At 42.5% G+C, this 12,237-nt stretch overlaps 1 protein-coding gene across 2 annotated transcripts in view; it reads left to right on the top strand.

Moving 5' to 3' along the window:
• GORASP1 (golgi reassembly stacking protein 1) overlaps nt 1-12,237 on the top strand; it is a 234,819-nt gene that overhangs the window by 15,249 nt on the left and 207,333 nt on the right. For both annotated transcript variants that reach the window (XM_069647745.1, XM_069647744.1), the window contains exon 2: nt 6,591-6,671. In XM_069647745.1, the coding sequence (XP_069503846.1) occupies nt 6,591-6,671 (81 nt within the window). The remainder of the gene's footprint in view (nt 1-6,590; nt 6,672-12,237) is intronic.

The following is a 12,237-nucleotide window of genomic DNA, read 5'->3' as shown; positions in this document are numbered from 1 at the left end:
ACTGAATTTCTTGATGAATTTTTGCTTATTTGAATTATGAATATTTAAATCATAAGAGACTTTGACTATGTATCAAATATCCTTGATCATTTAGGCTTATTGCCTTTTAGAAAGTGTGCAGGGAACAGTTTTCCATAATTTGGATTCCTGTTTTCTAGTATATTCCGGCCTAGATACCAAGGCAGTCTCTCTCTCCTGCACCTTGAACTCTGTTATTTCACTTCATGAACCCACATTGTTTTTCCTTTCATTGAACCATTACTGAAAATTGGTGTGCAAGTGTATTTTGGTGTTTTGTCAGAATGAATTCCATACCAATAGTCATTGACTGCCGTCTGAACGTTGATTGGATGAAGGGAGGTTATCTCCATGTGTTCATAGTGGATTCTAATTTTAGCAATCATTCTGCTTTAACTTGCATCTCGTCACTGGAGGCTTTGCTGTCCTAAAGCCCTTACTGTAGATATGGTGGCAAACGTTTGCTAACGTTATGTCTTGAGACATAATTGAACTGTAAAATTCAATAATACATTTGCTGTTTATGGGAAGAGAAATGAGAATTTATTTGCAAACTATCTTCAACCTTTGCTGGGCAGTCCTGAGATATAAGATCTGTACCCTAAAAATAAAATGGTCTCAAGCCTAGTTTATAACTCTAGCTGCATGCATCAACAATATAAAAATTGGCTAAAGAGCCATAAACGCATCCTCTGGCTGAAAGACTGCAAATGAATGCTCTGTGTCCTCCTCAATAACCAAAGCCAATGCTTTTGGAAATTAACACCATTTAGGAGAAGCAGGGTGTTTTATTTATTTGGATTTGTATAGCGCACATCTGCCCAGGGGCATCGTGGCGCTGAAAGCAGTAGTCTTAGTTGTTACAGGTTATTGAAGTCAACCAGTCCCTGAGATGGCTGAAATATTTTCGAGAATTGTATGCTTGCCCTGCGCTGGTTTCTGAGGCCATATCGATTGCTATGCGGCTTGAGAAGGTTTGACTTGAGTATGATTACTTTTTAGACTTTTGACATTAAAACCATCTCGAGCTGCTGGCTCAGATGTTTATCACATAGCACTCTGCAGGACAATCCCCAACTTTGCCCACTATCTGGTACATTGCATTGGACATATAGCTTGATCCTTGAAGACTTTGTAGCTTGAACCAATTTTCCAGAAGGGCAATAGACTAGAGGATGCAATTATATACTTTTTGAGTTGGAACCCAGTTAAATGGTTTCAGATTGAAAGCCAGCTAAATAAAGTGCTACATTTATTGATCCATCGTCTGCTTTCGATAGTGAATTGTGGGACAAACTGAAGGATTGGGTTTAACCAAATAACTTGCTGGGTTTATCTTTCTAAATGCATTCTAACATCCAGAGTTGGACTGAATGGATATGGTAGAATGTCTGATCCAATGAGTACATGTATAGCCCTACGTCGAGGCTGTATTTTGCCCCCAACTGGGCAAAGCATTTCCCCAGAATTGAGCTTCATGCCTATACTCTACCTAGCTAATGCGGATGATTTTCGTAATTTTTGACAAAACTGATTGTCCTACAATGCATTCTGTCTGGGTGGTTTCATGCTTGACAATTACCTCGAAATTGTATGAGCCAACATTTTAATTTTCACAAATGCTCTGAGAAAGAACTCCAGTAGTATCTGGCTGGGACAAGGCTGGAGAAAGTTTAACCACCTATTTAGGTTTTCCTTATTTTTAAAAAAAAGTCCAGTATAACTCTAGCAACCAGGTGAAGAAAATGTTGGATGATATTCTTTACTCCTGGTTTTGAAGGATTGTTTCCTGTTTATTGTATGGATTTTACAATGTGCACATTCGAGATGTCCAGATCTGGCATAAACTAGAAGGGATTATCGATCTGGAGGAGGCATTAGTTTTGCCTGGTTTTTGCCCAATCTGATACGAATTGGGCCAGTTGGCATTAGCAACTGTTAGATAACTTTGATGTTTTATAAAATTGCTACCCCACCCCAGGAATAACCTTTTAGATCAAAATCTTTTAATGAAGGTAGTCTTGCATATTTAATAATTGGACAGAAAAATTTGAGCAATTGCTGAAAAGTCTAAACATGGGCAGATTAACACTACTAGAAAATCCTTTGGCTACTAAAAGAGCAATTGGACAATTGGTGTAATACCTGAGATGCAATGAGTTATTTGCATCCAAGCCAAAACCGTTTAACACAGTTCATGTTTACCCTAAAAAATGTCCATGTTATAATCACTCTTTATGACATTTAAATTGAATAGCGTAACAACCCATGAGCTATTAGGGGCTAGATCCAACGTGCTAAGAGGCAAGTGGTATTGCCCATTTTGCATGAATATACAGTTGATTAAAGCACTTGATTGGCCCAAACTTCATTAAAAAAAGAAGCAATTACTTTAAGGATTTCTTTGCATAAGATAATACAATTCCCCTTGCTAGCTTGTGGTGCTAATTTGTGCAGGAAACGGGCATCTTTGATATTGGCCATTTTTGATTTATGAGGACATTTTAAACCTAATATGCATTTTTCAATGAACTAAGTTCATAAAGTGCATTGCAATTATTGTTTGGTTTATATTTTGATTTCTATGAGGTCTTGGTTTTAAAATCTGTATTTGTCTTTAGCAGATTGTAACAAATTGCTGTGCTTTTCTGCTGTTAGTGAATTGTACTACGGTTTAATACAAACCAACACTCCCAAAAAAAAAAAAATGATCCTGCACAGATTCAGTGCTGTTATAACCTCTACTTCCTTGTTACAGTAAAACTGTAAAGGAATTGCAACATATAACGATTCACCATACCATCACTCGTAAGTCAAACATGTCACCTTCATTCGATTCCGATTAATCTCCTGACTCCAAACAAAACTCTACAACCTGACTCCATAAACCTCTTGCACAGTTTCAGAAATAAAAACCAATGTTAGCCCTCTAGACCACCCCCCCTAGGTTTTCTCGCAAAGTGCACTGTGATAAATGGACATCCTTAAAAGCTCTCCAAAGCGGTGCCTCATCAAATAGCTTGCACAGCTAGACCATGGCTGAGTGAACAGGCAGTTCCTCAATCTGTACAGCACCTGCAGGCAATTCTTTGATGTGCATGTAAAATGATCACTGATGGGAGATGCAGCAGAGTGTGTGGCCAGGAAAACCCTTGTGTAAGGCCTGAAGATCACGTTGCATGGTCAACAAATGTAGGAATGCGACTCCATCCAAAGGCGAAAAAACGGGTCCAACAGAGAGTAAATGCACTTTGTTAGAAAAGCAAGGTTATTGCATGCTGTCGGACAAAGGGGTTAGTCAGCCTTGTGAAAGCTGAAAAGTAAGTTCCTTCCAGTGCTCAGTTGCAGCTTTTTTTTTATACACATTTAAACAATTTACATAATAACACCTATTCTATTACAAAGTCATTCTTCAAAATCCCATTGGCTAATCCTTTACAAGGAAATCAAACCCCCCCCCCCCCCCCATGTTCTCAAAACCCCATTGGAGACATTGACAAAAACAGTGCCCTTCCCCACGTGCTTTCCATAATCTGTCATGACATTCTAAACATCTCCTTATCTGAAAAGACTTGTTACATTTAGTAGGAAACCTTTAACCCAGTATGTGATGTGCGAGGCTTTCACAAGAACGTTTCAAACAAGAGGAGCTAAGAAACGACCATGTGTTTGATCAAGCAATAAACCTCTCATCCCAGACGCGCTGGCGTTCCATGTTTACTCCTTCTGCATTCCACCTTCTTTGTGACTACCCTCTCAGATCATACAGCTGCCAGCACACATCCTGCTTATCTTAAGAGCCCAAACGAAATCCATAAAACACTGGCAAACTCTGCACTGCAGCACCCCTTGCATGTGTACGACTACCATTTGGCCGGCCTTAACCGGACTTTGTGCTCCCAGGAAGATTTGTTACCCCATAACCACAAACCCATCTAGTTGTACCCACGACCCAATAGCACTTAATTAATGTTGCCAGCTGCCAATTTTCTTCATTCTTCCTTCCTTGACTTGTTCATTCAACCCTTCAGGCTATGCAAAGTTCGCCTCCACAAACCATACTCTACCGCCTACATGAAAGGCAGCTATGGGGGAACGGTGATCTGCAATATTTCCAAGTACTAGCAGCAAACCCCATATTCCCCTAATATCCCAGATCATGTCTCCAATCTGAACAATTATCGAATCCCACATGTACATTGTTTAGGACTACTGCACCCTTCAGTGGCTTTCCACTCTGACTTCTTTCTTGCATGCAAAAAGCTCCTCGCTTCCCACTCCAAGCACTAAAAGTTGTACGTTGCACAATTACATTGTGTCCCCACGACTTCTATTATGTTGCTACGTGATGCAAATCTAAAATGTAACCAAACATAAAGTAACATTTATCCCAATCCATTTACCTACACTGAATACTTATTCGATTGAAACATAGTGTCTAACTTAGTCACACCATTGTTCGAATATGACGTGCGCACTGTGAACTCTTCTACGTTGGGACATGAAACGTGCATCCCAACAGTAAGAGTTTCTTAATTGTGCTCTTCTGGGGGAGTGCAAGGTTGGTCCCAGCGCTTCTCCTTATTCTCTGGCAACATGGAATTGCGGTGTCTAACCCACAATAAGGGGCTTCAACTCCCCTAGGAAACTTGCTATACTGCTCCACAAGCTGATTCGACCACAGGTAGATAGTGTTTCTACAACGACAAATCTACAATGGGGAGGTTGAACACTAGAGAGTACTTGCAGCAGTTCTTTTCCACGCATCCTTTAATATAAGAGGGGTGGAGGTAGGCATCCTTATCGGGAATAGTCCGGTTCATACTAGAGTGGTGGAAATGGATAAGAAGGTTGCTCTTTGCAGTGCGTCTGTGGGGGGACACCCACATTACCCTTGCATCTATATATGGCCCAAACAAATTACCTTCGCATAGTGCTTGGGGAGCCGATGGCGTTCACCACACACCGTATCATAATGGGGGGGATTTCATTTTGCCTATGGACCCCCAATTAGGATAGTTCTAATAGGGATTACTGGGGAGTGGTGAGGCCTTCAGATGACCTCCTTAAACAGATTGCAGACTCTCGTCTAGTGGTCACATGCGGACATAGCCACCCAGCAGTGAGGTACAAAACTTTTTTTTTTCTCGCACACCCACTGCAAATACTAGAGAATAGATTACTTCTGGTTGGGAGGAAGATTTAATATCTTGAGGGGGGCATGGTTACTGTTGACTAAGAATAGGCTCCGATCCTGCTGAGTTTAACTATCCCCGCCAGGATAATAACTCTACCAGTATATCTTCTGAGACCCCATCGTGTGGGAAATAGTTGGAGATGGTGGGTACGTAGAAAACCCATCCTTACCATTGAATTATATCTGGTACAGCGGATATTCAAGGATATTAGAATAAACTTCTAATCCTTCGCGTCAGGAGAACATTGAGATATTTACTCAAGCACCAGGGTGAAGTTAAATCTATTTTGGAATCCTAGACGTGCGAACTACATTTCAAATGATCTAGTAACTAACCCATTTGAAGACTGTAAATGGGTTAGAGTAACAGCTAAAAGGGTGTATGGAATCGGGCCCATTTGTTCGCATGGGCTACGAGCAACGAAGATAGCTGAACGGAGCAGAAACGAGCCACAGGATACACAGGAAAAGAAAAACAAACGATTGAAAAAGCAACTCTGTTGTCTGATAAGCAATCTGTTTATACTTATTGAGGAAAGAGGCAGCCATTTCCATGGCGACACGTCATTAGCTGGAGCGCGGAGATAGTTGTCACGAGACGTGCATTGGCGTTGTGAAATGGGCCGTGCGCGTCTAGTGATGTCGGGGCCGGGGGATATGATTTAGTGCCGCCAGGGCAGTTCACCTTAGGGCGATGCGGCAACGGATAAGATTAGCACAAAAAGGCCGCGCCCTGCTGCATGATTTTGCATGTGTAAAAGTGAGGAAAACTACGGTAAGGTGCATCGGAAATGTTTGTATGAATGACGTATGCATAAAAACGCATGCCCAACGCTCGGGGACAATATTTTTGAGCGCACTATTCCTTTAAGAAACCAAATGTTCATTTCCAGCTGCAGTTGTCTATACAAAATCTGGCATCTGTGTTAATGCAAAACTGCAAATACAGTTGCTTTGTCTTGCTAAGCCGATTCCTACAGCCAGTCAGCAGCCCCTTCTGTGCCCAATGTCATTTTTTTTCTATTCGAGTCCACATTGTTCAAATTTAAGACCTGCTTTCTTGTTTAACTTTAAACCACTACTTTAGTTGACTTATGGTAGAGCAAAGTCCTGTCACTCGTGCTTAAATATGAAGTTTGTGTTCAGTAATATCCATTGTGCAGAAAATTAGCTCCCAGAGTGTCTGTACAATCAATAGGATGTTCAACAGCAGTCATTCGAGTACCTAAAGCTAACTTTAAACTTATAAATCAAATGCAATTGGGTACCGCTCGCTGCCTAATTGTTTTAGTATTGAATTGGTCTGTAGGTGATGGTGTCTGAAACGGCGGTACCCCTTAAGTTCAGCGTATCATACCTTCTTGTGATCTTACAGGTTCAAGAGAACTCTCCTGCTCAGCGTGGAGGCCTGGAGCCATTCTTTGATTTTATTATCTCCATAGGACATGCAAGACTGGTGAGTAGAAGTGAATGCATGAAAGTTTGTTGGCAAGTCAAGGCTTTTTATGTATGCATGTCTTTTCTGCACTCCTACTGCCATGGTGTTTAATGAGAACTTCCCTTTTCTGCCCTGGCAAGTATGTCCCCCTTTAAAAAAGCTTCCTAGAAAGTTACATATTAGCCATGTTATCATTTTGGCCCTTAACCTTGGTTTGTGAGGGAAGGGGGAACAGTAGATGGGTTCTTCAGACTCTTGGTAGGTTTCACGTCACACTATCTTTTCCCCACTCGATTTATCCCCTGCAAGTGGCAGAGTTTTGCACTAACTAAGATCCCTAATGCAAAACTGAAGCCCTGAGAGTTTAATAACTGATGTTTTTGGGGCATACAATTTTTAAGACTTGGAAATGGAAATATAGCCTTGTGTTATGCAGGCTTTAGAAGGATACACATTTTCAAAGACCATTTTCTGATTCTTTTATTGGGTCAGATCAGGTGGGATCAGGGATTGCTCTGCTACAAAACCTTGGAGTTCAGTATGTGGAGCTTAATTAACTTAAATACAGAGCAAGCCAGTTTTGTGCCTCCTTTACTTGATCTGAGCTTTGAGGTAGTTCTGAAGGGTAGAACATTTTATTCAGAGGCCAAAGCTGGATATGTGGTCATTTGATCAGCCCAACAGTTCACCCCCATCTCTCCACTAATGGAATCTTGATAAGATGTCTCATGAGATGGGGTCAGTGTGGTTATTCCATGACCCCCCTCTCCCCGCCCCCCCGATCAGCTTTGTGATCTTAACCACAGGAACCCATAATGAAGAAAATGCGGTGGGGAGGCCCACCTGCAAGTGAAATCTGCATGCCAGAAGGTTGAGTTGACTTTCTGCTCTTTTGAGCAGCAGGTCTGTTTCTGAAGTAGGTTGACTGCTCGTCCAACACCTAGAGAAAACATGTTGGAATCTGGCTCCCCCCTCCTGCCCCCCCCCACCCCCAAGGCAGCAACATCTGCTGAATGTGGTCTGTCGGCTCAACTATGTTTTTGTACTAACCACCCTTCAGGTAGCCCGTGGACAATGCCTCCCAATAAGTCTTGCTCCATAATTGCTCTTGTCGGTGGGATTAGTGTCAACCTTTTAGCTCCCATGGTGTCCTGGGAATAGTGCATAGAGCAGCTGCTCTGGTGTCCATGAGCTTTCACTCAATTTCATTAAGCTTGAAGTTGGTTTTCTGAGAATTTGTTCCTATCAAAATGTTCATTATTTGTGCAGGTACTTGATGTTTGCCTTTAACTCGTATTTGGTTTGAATCTGCAACATAATATAGGTATGCCAATTCACAAGCCTTCCCAACAGTCAATCGGGATACCTGTGTAGAAGGTCTATGCTCTACCAGTTTGACAGATTAAGTTCAATGTTGCACAGTCATACACCATTAAATGATTTAATTGGCACAGTCTCCAACCTTCATAACTCTGAGCTGCTTGATCTCTGGCATGACCTCACTCCACTGAAGTGCTTCCTTTCCATTGATCGGTCTTGTCTCACCTGTGTTGTGGAATTTTATAACCTGGGTCAGCCTCCTTATACCCGCTTTATTCTGCGAGTACTGCCCCTCCATTATGAAGATTGCAACGCAATATTATTCCCAAAATCATTAAACAAGTTTGTGTATTGTAAGTTGAACCAGATCTACATTTATGGTACGTGAGTCCACATCATTCACCCAACCAGTGTTGCAGGCTAGTACTGTCTGTGTACAGTTGCAATCTCACCTGGCTGATGTACATGTGCTTGTCCCTTATTTATAATAGAAAAACCTCTACTTTCTCTTAGCCATGTGTACACCAGAGCTTGGGGCGTACATTCAAGTTGTAAAACTGCTTGTTTGGTTACAGATTCATTTTGCCCAATCTGCAAACATGTTGACAGAAACTGTTGAATGTATTCAGGCTTGCTTTTGTCAGTTTTTAAATAACATTAGTCCAACCAAATATGTAAATGGCATTTTCTTTTTCCAAGCTCTAGATTCAGAGCAGCATTTGTTTATCACTTTCTTTAATACATTTCAGACCAGTCTTTCATTTCAGCATATTCACCAATACGAAGGTCTTATGGTTGTTGGTCTGTGTAGTTCTCTGCTCTTATTGTGTAAGATTGACTATTGTATAACCTGGATTTTCAAACCACGAACTTGGCTGCATCTGCAACTAGGATCAAGCGGAGTCCTGTAACTAAAGAGCCGCTTTCTTGCTTTGTGTTCGAGAAGCGATTACTTTTTCCAACTGTGGCACTAGACCTAGCTGGGTGAAATTTAAGCAGGAGCTAAAAGCAGCGCCTGGTAGCTCATATTAACAAATGAGCAGGAGCTAATTCTTAGGAACGAGGAGCTAGAGTTTTAAATGATGTATAGAGGTCTCCTAATGTTTATTTTATAGATTGTCCCAATGCCCAGAGTTAAATTCACAAAGGTGCGTTTGTGTTTGCTTAGAACCTGTTGGCCTGGGGAGACTAATGTAGCTGTGTGTGTGTGTATATTTATATATAGATATAGGAAAAGTGAAATTAAACCGACCTTCAGCTGATGTGTGAAATGCTAACCTTCATTTTAAGTTTCTATTTATTTGAGACTAGTAAAAAGTACCTGTTCTCAGACTGGGTCCTGTGGACAGACATGACAACTAATCAATGGTCCTTTAGGTCGGTGTTCCGATTGGCTTATCTCTTGATGTGCCTTGCACTCTGAAGTAAACGGCACTGAGAATGGGTGTGTGGCTACCCCAGAGCAAACGTTTGGGGTGTCGGTAGGCGATAGTTGGTTTGCTGCTGCATAATGGGACCTACTGTGCTCTCTGCCCAACTGTTGCCTCACCCTGGCGTGGTGCAGTTCGTTGTGGTGCATATGTCCCTGAAACTGTGCATTCTAGGTTGGACGACCGGTCCTTTATACACCCGCATTGATGTTTCGCTGATTTCAGGCAACTGTCTCGTGTGAAGGTGCTGAAATCTGGGGATAGTGGTGGGGGTGTCCCAACGTTATGTAGCCAGCCATGCCCACGGGTTCTATAGTTATGTAAGGAACAATGCTTTGCCACAAAGCCACACATTTTGACTTGTATGTTGCGATACGCAACATAGTTGTGATGCCACCATTCCTTGGCTACAACTTGGGATCCAAAAATGTATTAAATATAGAATTTACTTGGTGACCTGGAATCTGACCGACTGTCGTGCATTGAAGCCTTGCGGGAGTGCGGGTGCTACTCTGGGTCCCAGGTGTAGTAAGCTCAAACAGTCCAAAGATGTTCTCCTCCTAGCGCGCTTTCATGCCTCAGCAATCGTCAGGGAGGCTGATTGGATTCAGGTCTTCAGGGTTGACTCCTTCTGGGAAGTAGCAGCAGGTAATTATGGTAACTGTAGTGTAGAGCCAGCCAGGATCCAACTGTCCCCCATTTTTTTTTTTTTTTTTTATATTGTCCCTCAGTCAGTATGGCACTCCAAAGTCAGGCATGTGTAGCCCTGGTGCAGCCCCAGTCTCCAGTTAGATATGCAAACAAAAAGGAAGGGTGTCGGGGGCGCTACTGTGTCCCAGCTGCAGTAAGCTGAAACAGTCCAAAGATTTTCTCCTCCTAGCGCGTCTTCAAGCCTCAAATCTTCAGGGAGGCTGATTGGATTCAGGTGTTCAGGGTTTACTCCCTCTGGGAAGTACAGGATATAGCCTCCATGGATCTGCCAAAATATTCCCAATTATGGGAACCAATACAAATGTAATGATGCAGTACAGCAAACCTCCACACACCAAGACATTGAGAGAACCAAGCACAAACTTAATGTCAATAAGAACATTTCAGAACCCAAATTAACAATCCTCTCTACCCTCCCATTTGTTCCTTCGCCTCCTGGAACACCAGAGGACATAAACACCTAATACCAAACTGAACCCCTTGTGGGACTATGATATATAGCCTTGCAAGAAGTCTGAGGCACTTCAACTCCGGTGTGGGAACAACATGCTTTATCTCTGATCCCAGCTAAGCTGCCGGTTAGAGGCCGCCCCATGGCTGGTCTGATGATGGCCGTAAAAACGACATTGAATCGGTCCATAGAACCATAGTCTTCTCCCAACATGTTCCTTCAATTGGTGAAGATAAAATCAGAGAAAGGGTCAATTGCGCTAATTATTGTATATTGGAATCACACAGGAACCCAGGATGAAGTTTTCTTTAGAGATAGAATCTCTACTGGATCTCATTACTTTGGCCTACTCCACTAACTATACCATCCTGGTAGTGGCTCTGAATATAAGCTGTATTGAGAAACCCTTGAAACCTTAACATCTACAGCAATCCGTTGGAATCCGCTCATGAAAGAACGCCAAATGTGTATGGCGAATTGGTGCATCCTAGAGATCCTCCCCTGCTAATACTTTGCATAGAGGCAAACCGACTGCCCTCATAGACTGTGTATATAGACAGAAACCTATTCACTCGTGTTTCAGTTTCAAATTGTACGCCAAACTTCCAGTGACCACGATATTTTATCTATCAAGTGGACCTGGACTAATTAAAGTTATCGAAACCAATAAGACTAAGAACCACGACAGTCTGGCCTCGCCTAACTACCCTAAAACCTAACTCATCACCCCACTACAACCGCCGCGAGTCCCCAAATCAAGGGGGCCCTGATCAACGCCAGATCGTTAGTAGCTCATGCAACAGAAATTGCAGACCTGATCCTCAAAGAAGACCTCGACCTCCTTGCTATCACGGAGACTTGGCTACATCCGGCAGCAGGCCCTATGCTCATGCTTCCAGTCCCAGATAATTATTCCATCTTGAGACCAGACAGACCCAACTCCAAAGGAGGAGGTGGTGCTATTATCCACAAATGTAGTCTTACCGTGAGATTAGCAACCCCTATTAACGTCCTGTCATGCAAACTACTCTGTTAAAGTTCCACTTACTAATGCCCAAACCCTCAACATCCACTTGATCTATCGCCCGCCAGGCCCAATAGGCACTTTTGATGAGGACATTAACATCATCTTATCCAGCAATCTTAAATGTTCCACTCAAGTACTCACCCTTGGGGACTTTAATATGGGCTTCAATGACCCGGAAGACCATTTGGCCAGTACTATGCTTAATACCCTTTCTGAATTAGGATTTACTCACAGAAGTACGGAACCCACACATGCCAAAGGCAGAATACTCGATTGGGTGGCCGACTACAACTGTCTAGCTAACATCACTGCCATTTCACCTTTAGCCTGGTCTGACCACCATCTGGTATCGTTTATGCTTTCTACTATCCGACCCCCACCCTTGCCGAACAGCAGGGCTCCACCTACACTCACAAGAAATAAAGAGTATCACTGTGGAGAGACTTAACTCCCCACACTCAACACACTCCCTGACAACTCGGATCCTGAGACTTTGGTCGAAGAATACAATAAAATTATGTCCACCTTGCTGGACCTAATTGCCCCCCTCAAACCTAGACCAAGTAGGCCCAAAACGCACTTGAATAAATGGTATGCACCATTCCTTTAAAAACTCAAGGCAGCAAAAAAGAAACTGCTAGGCCA

This window comes from Ambystoma mexicanum, chromosome 2q (assembly GCF_040938575.1).
Source record: "Ambystoma mexicanum isolate Mex_15411 chromosome 2q, UKY_AmexF1_1, whole genome shotgun sequence".
Classification (NCBI taxonomy): domain Eukaryota; kingdom Metazoa; phylum Chordata; class Amphibia; order Caudata; family Ambystomatidae; genus Ambystoma; species Ambystoma mexicanum.
Note: the sequence above shows the minus strand (reverse complement) of the source record. Positions and strands in the feature narration are given on the sequence as shown.